General features: G+C 36.3%; 2 protein-coding genes across 2 annotated transcripts in view; both read right to left on the reverse strand.

The window, feature by feature from the left end:
• Positions 1-15,311, reverse strand: part of LOC121255674 — a 103,890-nt gene extending 88,579 nt beyond the window's left edge. Inside the window, exon 1 of the mRNA XM_041156129.1 lies at positions 15,118-15,311. Within this exon, the coding sequence (XP_041012063.1) occupies positions 15,118-15,230 (113 nt within the window). The 5' untranslated portion in view covers positions 15,231-15,311. The remainder of the gene's footprint in view (positions 1-15,117) is intronic.
• LOC121255790 lies at positions 818-12,646 on the reverse strand. Its single transcript, XM_041156303.1, is given in 13 exon segments — positions 818-3,380; positions 4,042-4,279; positions 4,788-5,129; positions 5,403-6,592; positions 7,137-7,171; positions 7,569-8,114; positions 8,234-8,607; positions 8,757-8,973; positions 9,066-9,177; positions 9,180-9,320; positions 9,946-10,273; positions 10,383-11,582; positions 12,209-12,646. Coding segments are annotated over 13 exon segments (6,249 nt in total). The 3' UTR covers positions 818-2,292.
• Positions 15,312-20,447: the final 5,136 nt, after the last annotated feature.

A 20,447-nucleotide genomic window follows, 5' to 3' on the forward strand; every position in this document is an offset into this window, starting at 1 on the left:
TATATATGAAAGCATATGAAAGCTCTCGGGGGTGCAATGCCTTCAGGCACTGTTTATGTGACAGCAGCTGCTGTTATTAAATTTAGTCATCACTCAAGATGAGGAAAGCAAGATTTGAGATAGAGATATAGCTGCTCATATTAATATATATAATAAAGAGTTTCGTACTTATAATATGGCACTTTCAAGTACAAAACTGAGATGTTATATACTCATTTGTGACAACCCCATAAAAAGTTGTGAACCATCTGTCCAGAATCACAAGCATAGCCCTCAGGTTGCTTGGAGTAGAATAACTGTTAGGCTCCAGACACCGCAGCAACTTCTGAAGCATTTGACTTACCCTTATCAACACTGTTGCCTTCCTTAGCCTCACCATCACTGTCCATCTAATTGTACCGGTCTACTGATGTATTGTCGGTTTCTGATGTCTCTACCGGATATATTGTGCTGAGTTCCAAGAAAAGCTGCTTCAGGAAAGGTTTGACATGTTGTCTTCTTGACTGTGATCTCTTGGAAAGTTCGCCAATCATTGACATATTGTTCCGAGGTTGGTTCCCTGATAAGGTAATGTAGAGAGGGTTCGCCAATCATTGACATTTGAAGATTTCGCCATAAGATCAAAGAAAATGACCTCTTCGAACAAAGCATAAGAAGGCAGGGCATGTCTAATTCAATATATGCTTACCTCGCATCCAATGCAACAGAAAGTAGATTCAGTTCCTCGAGCATGCCAGCTACCTTCTTCCATAAGTTTCCATATTTCTTTTCTTGATTCACTCTTCTGTTCAATTAGCATAATATTTGACAGATTGTATAGGGATTGAATTGACATATACTTAATTCTTTCCGTGTATAGAATTATTTGTACAGTTTATATAATAAACAGAAATCTCAAGGCCAAACAATTTTTGGGCCATTTCATACAATTTGACAAGTTGAACCCTCTTCAGCAGCTACAATTTCACCTCGAGAGGCTTCAACTGTCCGAAGACGCAGGACTCTCAACATGTCCTCCCAGGACGGCTTTGCCGTCATATCAACAAAAATGGCATCTGGCAATAAATATTGCGAACAATTCTTTCCCAAACTCACAATTACAAGAGGATTTTGGATCTTTTTAAATGCTTCAGCAAGCACATTTACATCCATATGTAAATGTTTCCCTCTTCTCCTAAGGACATCATAAAATTCGGATGGAAGTTGCTCAGTGATATAGCTCCTACCAAGCAATTCAGAAAGTGAATCCAAAAAGCTCCCAGAGTTCAAATAAACCAAACATATTATAGCAACCAATCTCATCACCAGCAGCGGATAGTAATCCTTTGCATATATATTAGACCTTCTGATCCATTCAAGTGTATCCGTCTTATTACAAAGAAGCTGCCGAACAAAATTGATAATTGACTCATAGATTCCTCCTTGGAAAGGTTGTACTTCAGAAACAAAAGTGGAATTTGGGCTGTTATCTACCTTTTCGTAGATAAACCATTCAACAAAAGAAGACTTCGAAGTGATGAAGTGACCATGGAAGGAGGATGCCAAGATCAATAGGCGCTCAACAAGATACACGAAACAACCAGGAGATATGTAGTCATTTTCTTTCATCCAGTTGGCGTTATAGGTATCCTTCAAAGCTTCATGGAGCCTGAATAGAAGGGACCACTCTCTTGGAGATTTACTGATATTGTCAGGCACAGTAGCATGTGGAAATGAAATATCAACATTCCCACAAAGATTCTGAATGAATGTTTTCCAGGGTGGGTTCTCATCTATATCAAACAATTTTAAAATCTTCTCATACAAATCATTGTTTAGCTTACCCAATCCAAGAATTATCATCACGACTCTTCCAATTTTCCCATAAGTTAGCTTACCCCTCGAGCTGATGTTTTCCAATATCACTTGCTGTAGTATGTTCTTAGAAACTTCACTCCCTCTCAGAGAAAACATGTTCTCTGCCAATGATTTTCGCCAATCTAGATGAAATACATAGCCAAAGAAAGATTCAGCAGAAAATTTGACAAATCTCTGTAATGCCTTGGCATCTTGGGACCCACAGTCCAGATATTTGGATTCCAGAAGAGACTTTGCAACCTCAAATATATGAGTAAGTGATCTACTTTGGCAGAACATGGAGAGGTTATTCTTTAATGAGAGATTATAAAGAGCTTCAAGATTCTCCAAAACCTGCAGGCCAACAGAAAGCATTTCTGAAGACCAGTAACTTAGAGCAGTCAAAGCTAAATGGCGAACATCAATAGAAACCAACTTTCCATTCCGATGAAGGAATCAATTATCACTATCCCTCACCCAATCAGCACCAGGGTTGAGCAAAAGATAGATTGCGTTAAGTTCACGGAACTGTCTCCACACTCCCATGTAATTCAAACAGAAATCTCCATATTGTTTACATTCATTAAAATCTTGGGTTTCAAGACTTCTGAGATACTTGAAAATGTTCACAACATGATCTTTCCAAAAATTCCAAAAGTGAACAAGTGTTTCTACAGAAATCTGATTTCCAGAGATCATCTGATCTGAATGCTTTATTTGATCAAAAACAAAATAATCTTCCCACATATACTTTGACAAGTCTGTATGAAGATGAGCATCTATAATTTTTCGAGCGGATATTATTTCACCGCAAGCACTCTTATGTCTCTGAGAAGAATTCAAAGAATTTTTCATGACGGACACACTAGTCTTCTCGTTTGATAAAACATCAGCCTCTGTACAAACACAAGCATAGAAGTTGTTGGACTCGTTCTTAGCAAATGACTTTGCTTTTGCCAAAAGCACTTGCTTCTCTGTAAACTGCTTTAAAGGCCAGCCTTTACTTCCAGCTGTCCATAATGAGCTGGACAACACAAAGAGGAGAATTAGCATGGATGCTTCTTTGAAATTTCCAGCCTTCCCAAGGAGATCAGAAGCTTTTAGAATCTCCCCTCTTAGCTTCACAATGTTTGCTGCCTCTAAGAAGTTGCCCAGTTCTTCTTCCAACAACAAAAGCTCATCAAAGCAACCCAGAGGCTTCAAAAACTTGCGCATCAATTCTGTGGAATGAAAACCTTTAACAAACCTCATCATGGATGTGTGATCTTTAACCTCATAATAATGAAGAGCACAACCCTCTAGAAATTCTTGTTCAATTTTTCCTATTACTTTTCCAACGTCTATAGTTGCATCTTGCTCCCAATACTGAATGTACTCGAAACCCTTGTCAAATAATTTTCCCTTGGAGCAAACTTTTAAACATTCTGGGAAAAAATAGCCCCTAGCATAAACATCAGCTGCAAGTTCATAACATCCAGCAAGAGAAAAGCATTCCCCTGCCTTTTCCAGCTTTGACTCCCCACATTTTTCTGAATAAAGCCTGCCTGCAACAAATGGATGTTTGCCAAGTCAAAAACAAAAAATCTCATTAAAACCAAACCACTCTCAAGTTTTTTTTGGTGCTCAAGTTAATGTTTCAGCTTCGTTCATGTGCAGAAATTTATGGCCAAAAATTTAGAGATTAAATAAAAGGAATTCCAACCCTCGCATGATAGGGTTTGTGATACAAGTACTTATATCAACAATTCCATGAAGAACACAGTTGCAATGGAAAAGATGACAACGTAAACAGTAAAAAGGAATACTTGTGGAGCACATTTTGGCCTCTTACATTCTCCCTCAAATCTTTTAAATGTCACTACCCAATGTTGATTCCACCAATGTGGGGTGGTCCTGAGAGTAGTTTAGATATGGTTCAACTTTCAGTTTTTTTTTCCACAAAGGGCTGGCCTCTGTCCAAACTCAAATGTGAACTGGCACTTGACAGTTTGAGACTTTACCATTCCACTAGACAATGACTTCGCTCGGAATTATTTCTATAATGTCAAAAGCTTCCATACCAGAAAAGGTTCTAATTCAACTTTAAGACAGATTGAGGTTTTAAGATCCATTATTGCAAAAAAAATTAACAGCAAAACTAGAAGCCAAACACCACAAGCACATGGTAGGTTATATTTGATGACTTTCATAGAATCCAAAGTATACCTGCTCTTTCATACTCCCCCAACTCACAAAAACAACGGGCAGCAGAATCACACTCGCCTATTGCTTCAAATATATCAGCAGCTTCCCTAAGTATAACATTTGCTGCTTCAAGATTCAAATGTCGCATTCGGTCAGCCTTGGCTCTAAGGCCAGCAGCCTTAGATCTTCTTTCCCAATAAGTATCTCTGGCTCTTTCAAAGCACATTGTTGCTATTTCATAGTTACAATCATGATATAGCTGTACAGATAAAAGAATTAGATATCCATAGAGAGGTAATTGTGTTCGCAGAAAAGAAAAAAAAAATAAGGTGTCAATAGACTCCATGCCCTCATTCACAAGTAATACAATTGCAAGATAAAAGTAATAATTTCCGTAGCAGAACTCAATAACAATGACCGTATCATCTTCATCATTGCCTAGCTATTAATTTTGGGTAACAATCAAAGCCTATGATACTACCACAAACGAATATTCTGATCATTCCCTCACCATGATATTCTCCATGCAATAACCTAAGGTTTTCCAGTCAAAATCAGAGCAGAAGAACTTTTAATAATACAGGGCCAAAAACAATGACATAATATAAAGTACTGGTAGGAGTGGTAGAGTTAGTTTGGGAAAAAATTACTTCTATGAAACTATAAACAGTCTGATAGTTCCTTCACCATGATTTTTCCTATGAAATAACCTCAGGCTTTTGAGCACAATAGGAGGAAAATATATTCATAAAAAGTGGAGTGATAACCTTCATGCCCCTTGACCTCCACTCCTCTGAACTGCTAGCAACTTGCATTGCCTGAGCAAGTAAGTAGTCCAGTTGTCTGACTTGGACAAGACACTTTTTCTTCCAATATTCAAACATTGGTTTGCAGAACTCCTCTGTATTCTCACAAATCCACAATCTCTGCCTTGTTCGTGTGACAGCTACATAAAGTTGCTTTAGTTCTGAGCACAAGACATTGTGTTTGGTGGAAAAGGTGCTAGGTGAAGTTGAGTCGAGCAAATCGTATTCCTTCATATATTCATATATTACCCTCCATTTATTTTTCGAAGGTGATGAGCCAAAAAAGTTGTACAACAATACATCCTGCACAAGGACAACATAAGAATGACCAAAAACCAGGAAAATATGGCTCAATAAATTACTGTTTAAGAAAATGGACCCTAGCTTAAACATGTGACGTGACAATTTTTAATATGTAGACATAATGCACAAAAATAATGCACAAAAATATGCATTTAAAAGCAATAGCTTTATTCATTGAGAATTCAACAATAAACTAGGTTACTGAAACTCCCCAATGCTAATCAACTCAATGTAAACCAATAAATCAAATAAATAAACATGCACAATAACCACCTGAAACTCAAGGCCCTTACACTCCACAATGGTTAGAACAAGAGCTTGCTTCCCAACATATTTGGCAACTTCCTTCCGAGCAAAATCATCCCGTACCAATATTACCTGCTCTGCACCAAAGCCAACAATACTATTTCCACTACATCCAAAAATAGTGATGATTGCATTTTCATTGATCCCTGATTCAAGCAAAATCGGAGCTTCTCCATACACAAGACTATTCTCAGGCTCCAAAACATCAATCGATTGAGGAAAGAAACAATATAGAAGTTCAAGAACACTGTGTGCTAGTTTGAGAACCCCATCATGAGTACGGAAGTTCTGGCTCAGATGGAAAATATTTGACATTATTCCTTTTTCTTCTCTTTTATTATGACCACTGCTTTCTGATTCCAGTAGAAACTTCTTGTAGAATAGAGATCGTATATCCTGGAACCTAAAATCAATTCCCCTTGCAATAGTTTGTGCTGTATCACCAGAGAAAACAAAACCTTCTTCAACATTTTTGCAGATATATTTGAATAACGCAATTTGGCTCAATGTAAGATCCTGAACCTCATCTATGTATACAAAATCAATTTTATCACCATTGTAGCTTCCACTTCTCAAACGATGATGTAGATCTATCACAAGATCAGCTAGATCAAACTCACCATTTTCCATCTTCATCTTTTCATAATTTTGAAAGAGCTCATATATTATTTCTCTCTCCTGTCTACTTAAACTGGAAACACGGCTATTTGATAGTAAAAGATAGTCGTCACGGCTGAGCTTACCATCACCTTCCTCTACAGCTTGTGGGCCACCTTTTATATGAGAAATAATCTCTGTGAAAACTCTGGAAGAGTCAAGCTTTGTAATTAGCTTGGCATTGAAATGGGGCCAGTATGATAAACTAAACCTCTCATAATTAACTTCCTTCAACTTTATAAAGGTCTCTAAGGCAACTGATCTACCACCAACTCGACTAGGATTAAGTTTTCTCACTTCATGAAATCTTTCAAAGTAGGAATTGCCCACAGTTCCATCAAGCATCATCAGAAATTTATGAAATGTTATCACAAGAGGATAGGACATGGTAGGAACACCAACAAAAGAATCTGGGATGTCCTTGAATTGAACTGCATCGTCAAAATCATCAATATCATTTGAACCGGTACCTTTAGAGCAATCACCCATCACAGACAGAGCTACAAAAAAAAAAAAAGAAGTCATAAAAGGCTCATAGTGAAATCCTTGAACAACTTTATTGCCAAAAACAAGTAGTGCTTATTCACAGGATGTTTTGTTGTAAGACAAGCTGAATTTTTTAGCCAGAAACTAAATATTGGGATCAATACACTTTGCATGCTCAAGCCACCAAGATTTTTACACTTTGTTCCCCAAATTACCAACATTGGCATATTGCTACCTCAAACCACGAAAACTTAATACTTCACCAATTCACCGATTGTGCCACTTCAAGATTGTGCAAACCAAGATCTAATTATCAAGATTGTGCCACTTCACCGATTACTTCCCGGTTATCTATCAATTAAAAAATAGTGTGAAGTGTCAATATTTGGTAGCTTGAGGGTGTAATGAGTCGGTTTTCATAGTTTGGGGTGCAAAATGCAAAATCCATGATAGTTCAAGGGTGCAAAGTCTATTTGTCCCCAAGATGTTTGAAGAGATAATATATCCACCTTAATTTGTACTAACAAAATAAAAGACTTTCGATACTTTTGTGCTAACCTAAGCCTAATCCCCAATTCCCACAGATTTGAAAGCTAAAAATTATATGGAGAAACACCACAACATAGATAAAAAAAATAAAAAAATAAAAAAGAACAATAAGATGTTGTATAGTTACATCCAATATATATAATATTTTTTATCAGTAAATTACATCCAGTATTGAATTTAACTTATGAACAACGTTTTAACATAAATCGGCCTGCCAAAAAACAAACTGGAAGGGGTCCATGGTTTATTGACATTTATATGCATCCAAACCCAAGTTCCTTCAGAAATTTCTCAAAACCCCATCAAATACTGTGAAAACTGAGTTTCATAGTTTCTAATAAAAATCAAGCTAAAAGATTCAAAAGAACTAAACTTCCCCAAACTCAATGGAACTAGCGGCTCATGAATTCACGTGAGAGTACTATCAAATAAAATATGCACCTTTTCAACTGAGAAATGAGTTGTGTGACCTGTAGTTTGACAGCATAACACAGTTTATGGCTCACTGTCACAAAAAGCTGGTGCAATATAGTTCTCTTCGTTTCCGCCAAGGTCCCCTCAATCTCATTCTCTGGGCTATGCACAAGGTTATCGCTCTTCACACCATAAAATAATTCTGTTGCCATCTGGAACACCTTTTCTTTCTCTATTAACTTCCTAGTCAAAACAGTGGTTTTCCCAGTACCTGACCGTCCAAGTATAAAAGCACTTCTAGGAAAAACAATTATCTCCTGCTCTTGATCAGTTACTTCAAATAAAAGATCCAATTCACCACAATCCTTGTTTGAAAGCAACTGGCCCACTACACCAGATGAGAAAGAGTAGAATTTCATCAGCATCAGACTCTCACTAACCTTTGCATTCTCAACATAACTTCTACCGTCAGAAGTGCAACCAACTAAATCACTCTCATTTTCAATATTAGCAACATTCCTAATCCATACAATACCAAAAGAGCTTGACCAACTCTTCGGAACTTCCAAATCCCTAAGCAAAAATAACCAGAAAAAGTTAAACCGCTTCAAAAGTCAATAGATAACAATGTTATTATCGCAAATTTAGCAATATCTTTAAAGATTTTCTAAAATGCAAAAGAGCATACATACCCCTCAAGACATTTCTGTTTGCAGCGATTAAGAAAGTCATCTGCATATTTCCCAAACATGCTATCAAGCCGTTCGATTAATTTTGGAATTTCCTCTGCAGGTAATATATCCCAGACCTTCAAAACTTGAAAGTACCTCAGTTCCTTTACTACGTCACTCCATCCCTTTCTGATGTCATTTGCACAAACAATATAAAGATCTTCAACCTTAAATTGCTTTATGATCTGTGAAGAACTTCCACAAACTGGACTTGACCATCTCTTCTTGGGTCTCCAGCCCTGGGAAAGTTTATGCAGAAGTCCTATAACCGAGTTTTTTCTCGTCACAGACTTCAATTTTTTAAATGATTTCAGAAAATTATCACTGAAAAGAACCTGTTGGAAAGAGGAAAAGAAAGAATACAGAAAATTTAATAATAAAAGCTAATAACCCAAACAAGAATGAGTGTTAACACTGCCACTAGTGAGAATTGAAAAAAGGAGTATAGTTTGTAATGAAAGCATAACTATTGAATGTCAAATACCTTCCACCTTGCACTTCTGAAAAGTATGCTATCTCCATTCAGCAAATCATCAAATTGTTCAAACTCTCTCTTCACATCTAAAAGTGCTTTGTGTAAATCCTTGTCTTCATCAGCATTAAAGAAACACTGACGTTTCTTAGCATCAAGGACTAAGTCTTCCCAGATAGAGTGACTATTACCGAGTGTACCTTCATTTCCCAAGATCCATAGACAGTGCCTGAAAGGCATTACGGGGAAACTGATATTTTCACCATACATGTCAATATGGATACAAAAGTAAACTTTCGAGAAGAATTTACAATATCTTACCTCGCCCTGGTAAGAGCAACATTCGTTCCCTGAGGATTCAATAAGTACCCAATTGATGCATGCCTATTAGATCTCACAGTTGATATTATTATTATGTCCTCCTCCCCACCCTGAAACCATCAACTGATTTCACCTTCACTGCGAACCCATCAGTATTAACATACTTCCTTCTAAGTCTGTCCTGAATTGCAACTACTTGAGCAGCATAAGGAGATATTACACCAATACAGAGCTTCTGTCTTGAACCATCCCAAGCTTTTCTCAAAGCAATCCAAAAACAAAGAAAAAAATATATCAAAAACAGAAGTTAATTATAGGTTGAAACCAGGACGTTTAACTCCCGGTTTATCTTAGGGAAGAAGTTCCATTATCAAGAGTTCTAGAAAGTAAGACCACATGGAAGGATAAAGATACAATGTGACAAGTCTCAATTACAGAAACGTGCATTTTATAGTATTTTTAATAATTTATCAAATTTATGTTTTCTTCTTTCGGACTTGATTAAATTTTCCAGGACTCATAGATAGATAATCTCTAAAAAATTTCCTACTTCAGCATGTAAAAGTTTCCCATTCATTACAGTACAATAAAGGCTAAAACATTCAGTCACTTTGACAAACCTCATCAACTTCCACCATTTTATTTTATCTAAGGAATTAGAGATCAAACAAATCAACTTATACAGAAATCAAATTAAGGACTTAAATGTGCTGCATCTACAAATATAACCTTGCTATAGGATTAGGCATCATTGTCTATAAAAGCTAAAGCCAAATGTGAAATAACCCCAGAAGCTGTATAGAAACTTATTAGACTAGATGTCAGAATCAAAGAATATCTTGTTATGGTCAAAAGAACACTAGACTTCAAATGTAGTTACCTTTGTAGACATTGTGCAATATTTTCATGACAACAGCAACTTTGACCAGGTTTCTCCAACCATACCCAACATCACCTCGTTCTTCTCTTCCATCTACTATATTTATAAAAGAATAAGTACCAAACATTGGCCCTGGAAGGTAGTGCTTTTCATAGCCTTTTCTTTTAACATTCGGAGCATCTAAGATCCGGTTGCAATAAAAATTCAAATTTGGGAAAGAACTTATAGACGGATGCATTCGATACTGTATATTAAGAAGATGCCTCGAGTGACCCAGTGAGCTCATTCTCTCAAATAGACTCCTCCCAAAACCAGCTTCGCTAGAAATCTATAAGTAGATTTCAAAATGACGTTAAGCAAGAGGAAAAAAAAAAGGGGGAAAGTCAAATTCCAACAAAGGGAGCAGTAAGTAAGACAACCAAACAAGATTTACACACATTGCTTTCAACCAATGCTGGTAATTGGCACTCATCCCCAACCAGAATAGCATGCCTTAAACCTGGAAGTTGAAGGGGTATGGCTGACTCACACTCATTTAATTGTGCAGCTTCATCAATAACCAGAATGCTCAGTGGTCTCATTGCCACCGAATGCAGTTTGTAAGAACTTGAAGCAGTGCATAAAACTAAGGAAGCCGCTTGAAGACAAAAATCCATTGTTGATTCTTTGTTCATACCCATTGGAAGCTCAAGTTCATTAAATGAACCCAGAAGAGTTTTTAGAACAGAAAGGCATTCTCTTCTCCTTGCTTGCAACTGGAAGGGTACATCCATAAGTGGGTGCAAAGTATCTCCAACTACTTCTAAACGAGAAAAAAGCTCCTCCAGCACTTCAGACAACACACTATCTTGAAACAATAAGGTTTCAAAAGACTCAAGTAGGCCACTTAGAGAAATCATGTTTTGGAAATTGCTTTGAGTGTAACTTTTGGGTAAATGTGTACAGAAGACTAGAAAACAATTTTTGAGTGGTGATGAAATAGAAACGAATCTTTTTCTCACAAAATCAAGAAATGACTTGTACTTTTCGTTGCTAGCATCAGTTTCGTCCCTGCTTTCCTCTTTGATCTCTTTTTCTTTGCTCTTTTCTCTCTCTATTATCGATTCATGTTCCAAGAGCATGTGATACTGAGAAACACAATCCTCAAGAAGATCAATCATTGAATTGAAACAATGCCTCCAACCAGTCTGATGTCCCAAGCACTCTGTAAGCCTTTGGACCCGATGATCTAAATATATCTCTTCAATGCCTGAACCAAGTTTGAGTCGCTCCTTATTCCCAAACAAAAGAATATCTCCCAATGAGCAAAACGAACCGTCAGTTTCAAGCGATTCTTTCACCAACTCTGTTATGCCGGAGGCCACTCGTGTAATTGCAACATCTGTTGGGGCACAGGTAAGAGTTCTATATCCCATTCTAAAAAACGATAAGAGCAGAGTACAAATGATTTTTGTTTTCCCTGTACCAGGCGGGCCCCATATAAGTTCCACTTCCGTCTTGTGGCTGCAATGCATCTTTCGAAGACATGCCAGAAATGCCTGGGTTTGGGGTTCATTCAGTTTATATTTTATTAGTTCCCCTTCCATCTTGTGGCTGCCATCACTCTCTGCAGAGCAGAGATCACAATCTTCCTCAATCTGTTTTGCAACATCAGAGAGGGAAAATAATCGAACCAAGAATCAACAGCAATTCTCAGTAAGACAAATAAATTCAGAAAACCAAAATAATACCTTCTACAATAGCTGATGAATAAGAAAAACAAGGAAATACTAGAATTCAGTAAGTGAGGCATTATAAATAATGATTAACATATTAAACTCAGCATTTTCTATCAGTTCAACTTTCTGGAAAACTCCACATTTAATATCGTATCAAACTCCCCTCTACCTTCCACTTAAAAACTTAAACCATACTTTCCCAACAGCTTTAGGGGACAGCAATCGTAAAAAGTTGTGGTATATACAGGTTCCGAAAGACAAAAATGTGGGAACTCTCATCCACTTAATCAATACAGAATCCCATAGCTTTGTGATCAACTTAAAACTTTTGGAAGGTTGACTCAACCTCAAGTTTTTATTTTTTATAATACTTCAAAAGTAAAACAATTTGTCTCAGATTATGAAAACAGTGCTGATCCATGCTGTACATTTATTACATCCACTTTCACTGAATGTCCAATTCATAATAATTGGAGATTTTACGTCAGGATGTATGCCTAACTCAGAATTATTATAACTACAAAATTCAACCCGAAATTACTTACCAAAGAATTAGTGCACAAAACTTTCTTGATAATCTGTAGATTTCCCGGCATGTGCAATGCGTTCCATATTCTCTTGTTAGGGATTGTATTTATCAAGAAAATCACAAATAAAGACTTATGGTTCCCAGCATCAACTTCAATGTCTTTCAATGCTTTGACTTTGAATCTGGTTGATGGGCTATCATCATCCTCTGGAATTTCGGTGACAGCTACAAAAGCCCATTGCCTTCCTATTCTTTGTAAATCAGAAACATCCTTGGGTTTTGCATCTGCTAAAACAAATACATCTCCTGGCAATGTCTTGTAAGGCTCCTCGCCACGAACAGTGAATCTGTTTCTCCACTGATCAACCTCAACATCATACAATTTTGTTCCATATGCCTTAGATTCATGAAATGCAATTACTTCAGCAAAAGGGGCTCTTGAAATAATCTCCATACTCGAATGCAGTTGTGCACGAGTTTCTTCCAGTAAGGGGTAAATATATGACGCAAAATACTGGCCAATTGATTCAAAGGATTGTGGAATCTCTTCCACCTGTAATTATGAAACAAGAATTCAATCAAAATAGAGTGCCAAACAATCTTCTTGGAGGTCAAAAAGCTCATCCCAATAAATTAATCCGCTGGGAAAATGCAAATAGGAGAAGATAAAGTGAAACAGCCTGTATTTGTAGCAGATTCATCAAGATTGATTAAGCCATTATATAATAGAATGTCTGAAAGCTTGAACAAACGAGGCCCACATATTTATATGCAACTTTCACCTTGTTTGGAAGACATGACTACACTCATTTAACGGAATCGTTTGTACAAGCTGAAGCTAAGGTTTGAGAGAAAAAATTATCAAAACGGAAAGATTTGATGAGAAAAAAATTCCTTCTACCCCAACACAACGATGGTAAAAGAAGCCTCATATCAAATGTGTCTATTGATCAGTTTATTAAACAAGGCGAAATGACTAACAGCTTTGTATTTAGGATGCACATTTGAATTCCAACCTATGTTATTTCCAATCACATGTATAAGGATAATTGTGTTTATTCAAAAAAATAAGTTGAAATCATCCACAGGTTAGCTACATCCCATAACTAAAATAATAATAATATCCAATTCAACTATATTTTCCAAGAAAAGTCTGATTGATTATCAATATCGATCAACTACTTTGCTAACATAGGGTATTCAGCAGATATGTCGACTAAATCAATTCCTCTGCTCAGATTCAACTATGGAGGAGACGCCCTTGGAGATTCTATGGTGTTTCGCTTGACTCAAATTCCTATTTAAATTCATCTCTAAATTGACTTTCGTTGTATATGAGAACTAGAGTAAGAGAATTAACTAATTTGGTGTAGCTTATCCAACAAGGAATAGGAATTTACAGCATATAAATAAGTTTCTCTTTGAGAAAGATTATCTTTTATGAGAGGGCGTGGATTTAGGAGTATTGAGATTCTGGGTTTGGATGTTGCTTGATCTCATTTCTACTCCATCCTGCAACATTGAATTTCTTTAATATCGTTCTCCAACAGTAGATGTAGGATTCAAAGACAATCTAATTTGGGTAGTTTTATGATTGTGATTGGTTCTTTTTTCTATTAATCCTAAAATCACTGTTGGTCGCAACAAACCAGCATCAAAGCTTCATTGTAGCGACTGCAAGGTAGCAATTTGTTGACATATGGCTTGACTTCTCCCACCAGAAATTGGATTTAGGTTTCAAAGCCAATCCAATTAAATGGACTTGCTGTTGTTTTCCATCTGCTAATCAAATTTCTTCATATGTATTTGGTTGGATTTCTGCTCTTATACAACACAAATTGGGCTTTCCTTCTCCAAGTGTGAGAAAGCTAATAAATCCTTTGAGTTGATTTATATCATTACATTTCAAGAGAGAATGTTGCACAAGGTTTAGAGCTAGCATCATTTTTTCCATTTATTTGCTCTCTTATGTATCCTGTGGATTAAGTTTATTGAGAAGACTATAATTTTTCTCTTTTATGAAATATTCCCTAGTGTGTGATAATAATATTTTTAGTTCACTGGGGCTTAAGTTTGGAGTGTTCTCAACTATCTTTTGGAATCCATTTATTGAACTCCTCATGACAGTCTTTGCTAGTCAATACGCACTTTAAGTCAAACCACTTAAATCTCAATGCTATGAGATTAGATTATTTTCTTCTGTATTTACTGAAATTAAAAAAAAAAAAAAAAATCTTTGTTATAAGTAATCTATACAATATCTTGTTCCCAAATAATATTATAAGCAACACAATTTTCCTTCTAAGTTCATATCTTTTATTTATTTTTATTATTATTATTATTATTATTTTTTTTTGCCGGGGGGGGGGGGGGGGGGATGGTGTTGCAATAATAGAAGCGCTACATAAATCTCCAGTGCTAGTCTTTCTTTCCAATTAAAATTTTTTCAAGAGATAATGAAAAGATGGTAATCCCATTTTACACAGCTTAAACCAGCAACTTGTAATTCCAACGTAATGAGGATGAAATATAATCAAGGATGAAGCTACCAAGGATTTCTTTAGTTTTTCTTTCCTTTTCTTCGCAAGGGAGAAAAGATTCATATATCCCCTGTTTTGAAAGGATTCTTTTATTTTTTTTCTTTTAGACAGATTGCCTTTATATATCCTATATATGTGGGTATATATACATACATACCTGTATAAAGTTAGCACACATTTCACGACTAGATCATGCTCTACAAGTAAACAGATAATAATAAATTTTATTTTTGTTTTCTACTCTTTTACTCTTCGAAAGCATCAGATTCTTCATCCATACTTCACTGAGTGTTAAATGCTAGAAATCATTCCAAAGCTGCCCTGAGATTATAATAACTAAACAGAAATGTGCAAAGAGAATGATGGATTAAAGCAAACCTGGTACTTGTAAAGGTTTTCGTTTTCAACATCTTCAAGGGACCAAGAAAGCACAATATCGGTGAAGCCATGGTCGGTAGGAACTCCTCTCATCTTCTCTGAACAATCGCCCTTCGTCATTTTCACTATTCCTATTCCTTTTTCACACACCTTTTCTTCTCATCTGCATGCAATATCAATGATGATATAAAAAAACCCGATTCACGGTCAACTTTAAAATTCACAAAAGCAAGCCTGTTGGAGAGAAAGGAAAGGGGATTTCTTCGGCAGGAAGGAAAGAAACATGAAAGGAGAAGCAACTTGGGAATGTGAGTACATGCACACAACTAGTGGTTATCTTAAAAGCCTTTAAAAAGCAAGAGAGCATCAAGCGACGAACATGATTCATAAAACCTTAGGAAGAGGAAAAAAGTAAAGAAAAAACCTTTGGGCTTCCTTTGTCTTTTCCCGTACTTTCCCTTTTCTCGGATCAAGAAGCCATGCATTCAAGGAGCCGAGAATGTGAGTACAAGCACAGTACTAGTGGTTATCTTAAAAGCCCTTAAAAAGCAAGAGAATCATCAAACGACAAAATGATTATTTTTCTCGGCAAATGAGAATCAAGAGCCATGCATTCAAAAGTGGCCGAGGAATAAAGTTTTGAGTGGTGCAGTTATCGAAAGGGCAGCTATCAAAGCTTGTTAAGCTTAATCATCCTTAATGAGATTTTATTTTTTTAATAAAAAAACATATAAAGATTGATGGGATCACGTTATTGAAATGAAAGTGTGGTGTTTAGAATTTTCTTAAGTCCAAAGTAGAATGAGATTCGAGCAACATTGTTATTTGTATAAGATTTCATCAATGTCGTATAATCATATATTTGTAATATAAATGCCAAATAATCATATATTTGTAATATAAATTTAATGTAACTTAAATACAAAAAATTTACGTACAAAAAATTGTAAAAAATACTATAAAAATGGCGTTAAAGAAAAGGTAAAGCATGATCTTAGCTCTAGAAAAATACTACAAAAAATACTACAAAAAATACTACAAAAGGTAAAAATACTACAAAAAATTTACGTACAAAAAATTGTAAAAATTGTAAAGCATGATCTTAGCTCTAGAAAAGGTAAAAATTGTAAAAATTCTTTCACCAACTCTGTTATGCCGGAGGCCACTCCTGTAATTGCAACATTTGTTGGGGCACAGGTAAGAGTTCTATATCCCATTCTAAAAAACGATAAGAGCAGAGTGCTAATGATTTTTGTTTTCCCTGTACCGGGCGTAAGTTCCACTTCCGTCTTGTGGCTGCAATGCAACTTTCGAAGACATGCCAGAAATGCCTGGGTTTGGGGTTCATTCAGTTTATATTTTATTAGTTCCACTTCCATCTTGTGGCTGCCACCACTCTCTGCAGAGCAGAGATCACAATCTTCCTCAATCTGTTTTGCAACATCAGAGAGGGAAAATAATCAAACCAAGAATCAACAGCAATTCTCAGTAAGACAAATAAATTCAGAAAACCAAAATAATACCTTTTACAATAGCAGATGAATAGGAACTACTAGAATTTATTCAGTAAGTGAGGCATTATAAATAATGATTAACATATTAAACTCACCAATTTCTGTCAGTTTAACTTTCAGGAAAACACCACATTTAAATATCGTATCAAAATCCCCTCTACCTTCCACTTAAGTTTTTCTTATTTATAATACTTCAAAAGTAAAACATTTTGTCTCAAATTATAAAAAGAAAAAGTATTGCCATCAGCCCACTGTTTGGGATCATCCAAAACACACCATGGTGAAATGACCAAAAACATCCCCAACAAAATCCACTTCCCTCTCATTTCAATTTTTATTTTTATTTTCTCTACCCAAACCCGTGTCGCACTGTCGCCCAAGGCCTCCTGCCCCTCACACATCCTCTGGCATCGACTGTTGAGGTGGTCGCGACTGCCGACATGCCATTAACTGTCGAGTTGGCGGCCGACGGTGTAGATTTTGCCGTAAGGGAGAGAGGATCCGTGAGGGAGAGAGAAACGGTCGGTGTGGGTTGGGAAGGAGGGTATGGCCGAGGGGTGGATGTCCGCCGTGCTCGTGGACGGCGACACACGGGTGTAGGTGGCGGAATGTGAGCTGCGACGTGAGTGCATGGGGTTGGGCTACGGGCGTGCGTGCGGAGGAGCTACGGGCCTCGGGCTGGGGGAGGAGGATGGGCTCGATGGTGGTGGTGGTCGGTGGCTGCGATGGGAGGCCATATCGGCAGCAACGACGGATCTGGGCTGCGACGAGGACACGATTGAGAAGAGAGAAACAAGAAGGAGAGGGGGGGGGGACGGGTGAAGGGGTTTTCGAAAAAAAAAAAAAAAAGTGGTTAAATCGTGACACGTAAGGTGTGCTATGGATCAGCCGTGAACAGGGGCTGATCCATAACATTACTCGTTCCTATTCTTTGTAAATCAGAAACATCATCGAGTTTGGCATTTGCTAAAACAAATACATCTCTAGGCAATGTCTTGTAAGGCTCCTTGCCACGAACAGTGAGTTTGTTTCTCCATTCATCAACCTCAATGTCATACAATTTTGTTCCATATTTCTTAGATTCAGAAAATCCAATTACTTTAGCAAAAGGGGCTCTTGAAATAATCTCAATACTCGAATGAAGTTGTGCACGAGTTTCTTCCAGTAAGGGGTAAACATATGACCCAAAATACTCGCCAACTGATACAAAGGATTGTGGAATCTTTTCCACCTGTAATTATGAAACAAGAATTCAATCAAAATAGAGTGCCAAACAAATTTCTTGGAGGTCAAAAAGCTCATCCCAACAATCCAATTCGACTATATTTTCCAAGAAAATTCTGATTCATTATCAATATCGATCAACTACTTTGCTAACATAGGGTATTCGGCAGATATGTTGACTAAATCAATCCCTCTGCTCAGGTTCAACTATGGAGTAGACGCCCTTGGAGATTCTATGGTGTTACACTTGGCGGAATCCAAGCTGTTGAAGCTTGACACAAATTCCTATATTAGAACTAGAGTAAGAGAATGAACTAGTTTGGTGTAGCTTACTAAGTTTTGAATACCGTACCGTACCGGTCAGGCATTGAAACGAAATATTTCAGTACCGGTACTGTTTTGTGTACCATTTTAAAATAATTTATACTTGGATAAATTACATATATACAAACATTAACTGTATTCCAAAATAATAACAAAATAAGTCATAAACTCAATTCTTCTCAATACAAGTCTTAAGTTTTAACTTACAACTAACATAAATACCAACATTATCATGATAATATCATTAACGTCACCACTGTCTTCAAAAATCACTCATCCTCATCAAAAAGACAATAAGGATCAGGATTCAACATGTTAATCAAAATATTTCATCAACGTCATCACCGTCATCAACATTAACACCAACATTCTCATCGTCTTCCTCATTTAATGAGGCTAATGACTCCTCAATATTTACCTAATAAAAATCTTCTCCATAAAAAAGCTCAGATTTTTCGCCCACTCATTCTTTCATCAAGTCAATGTTTTCAAGATTGATTGGATCTAAAGCATCTCTTCCATTTTTAATGCCCCGGTCAAAATAAAATCAAATATAAGTGAAAATGTTATATATTTTTCAACAGTGAAAACATTAGTATTAAAAAAATTTATCTCTCTCGCAGCTTCAAATTATAAAGAACAAATATTAAGTCATTCAAACGTTTATGCATTAATCTATTTCTCTTATTCGAATGAATAAAATCAAATGTGCTCCCGTTTCTCTCACATCCAATTGCACTACAACATTGACTTAATACTCGAACAGCAAACCTTTGAAGTATTGGAACCTCACAACCAAATTGGGTCCACCATGCAACTATAACAATAATGCAATTACAAATTATTAATTAAATACAAATAAAAATAAAATAAGATAAAATTTAAAGTACAAAGTCACACTATTTAACAAATGATATTGATAAATGATAATACCTAGATTAATCTTATCACGCTGGCTGATTGCTAAAGAATGTCCAAACTCACTTACTGCATTCTTATACAAGTCAAGTTCTGCAATGACCTTGTCTTAATTTTCAGGATCAAGTTCCATCTTCATAATACAGTTGTTGAAACTTCGTACAACATCATTTTTATTTTTAAAGTTGAGGCTATAGTAAATTCCAGGGTTAAGAAAACAACCCGCCGCATGTAATAGACTTTGAAGCTGCTTATCCCATCTAGAATCAATGATCTTGGTGAATGGACTGAATACACTAACTTTGTTATTGCATCTTGCTTTTATGTTCTCTTTGGCTCTTTCTATTGCATCATACAAGTATCTCATTGCAGGCTTCTCATCTCCGTCAACAAGTCGTAGAACACGAACCAAAGGCTTAACAATAAATTGACATTGAGCCCAAAACATTTATCTTCTAAAATGATCCTAGCTATCTCATTCCCTATGTTGCTCTTAGAATGACTTGATGCAATCCATTTATCACAAGTAAACATTTGTCTGAGTTCTTTCTTAAACAAGAGCAAGTATTGCATACTTAAAAAATTTGTCGCAAACCTTGTAATTGCAGGACGACACAAATCATGACCTTTAGTAAAGTCTTTTCTCATCAATGCCAAAACCTAACCATGGTTATAGATAAACTTTGTTATCTCTTTTGCCTTTTTCATAGTATCGTCAATAAGGGAAAAATGTCTTGGATTAGAAAAATTCTCTATCATTAAGTCTATGCAATGAGCTGTACATGGGGACCAGTAGAAAGAGCCATACTTCTGCTGTAACTTTTTTTTTCTGTAGCTTTATAATTTACATAATTGTTCATTATGAACTGCACAAGATTCTCAGTTCCAATTTCTTTAACAACCTCATCAAAGATATTAAACAATGTTTCAACATCGTTTCTAAGGTCAAATGTATCAACAGACTTCAAGAACATTGTATCGTTTGGACAATAAACTATAAAGTTGATTATTGATTGTTGCTTTTGGTTTGTCTAGCCATATGCCAGTAGTGAACAACCAGTCTTATTCCAAACCTTCTTAATTTGTTGCAAATAATCTTAAACCTCATCCACAATCATCTTTAACAAATTTCCTCTCAACTCATAAAGAAGGGCCCTTGAATCTTGGCCCGATGACAGTCATGGCATCGATAGCTGGTTAATATAACTTGAATTGAGCCGCATTGAAAGGCAGATTAACATCATACCACCAACGTGCTACAACTATCTTTGCTTTTACAATCATCTCATTTGAACACATAGAACTCTTAATTGAATGTTGGGCCCCAGGAGTTGTTCTTGGAGCAAAAAATCTACTC

The sequence above is a fragment of the Juglans microcarpa x Juglans regia genome, chromosome 3D (genome assembly GCF_004785595.1).
Source record: "Juglans microcarpa x Juglans regia isolate MS1-56 chromosome 3D, Jm3101_v1.0, whole genome shotgun sequence".
NCBI lineage: Eukaryota > Viridiplantae > Streptophyta > Magnoliopsida > Fagales > Juglandaceae > Juglans > Juglans microcarpa x Juglans regia.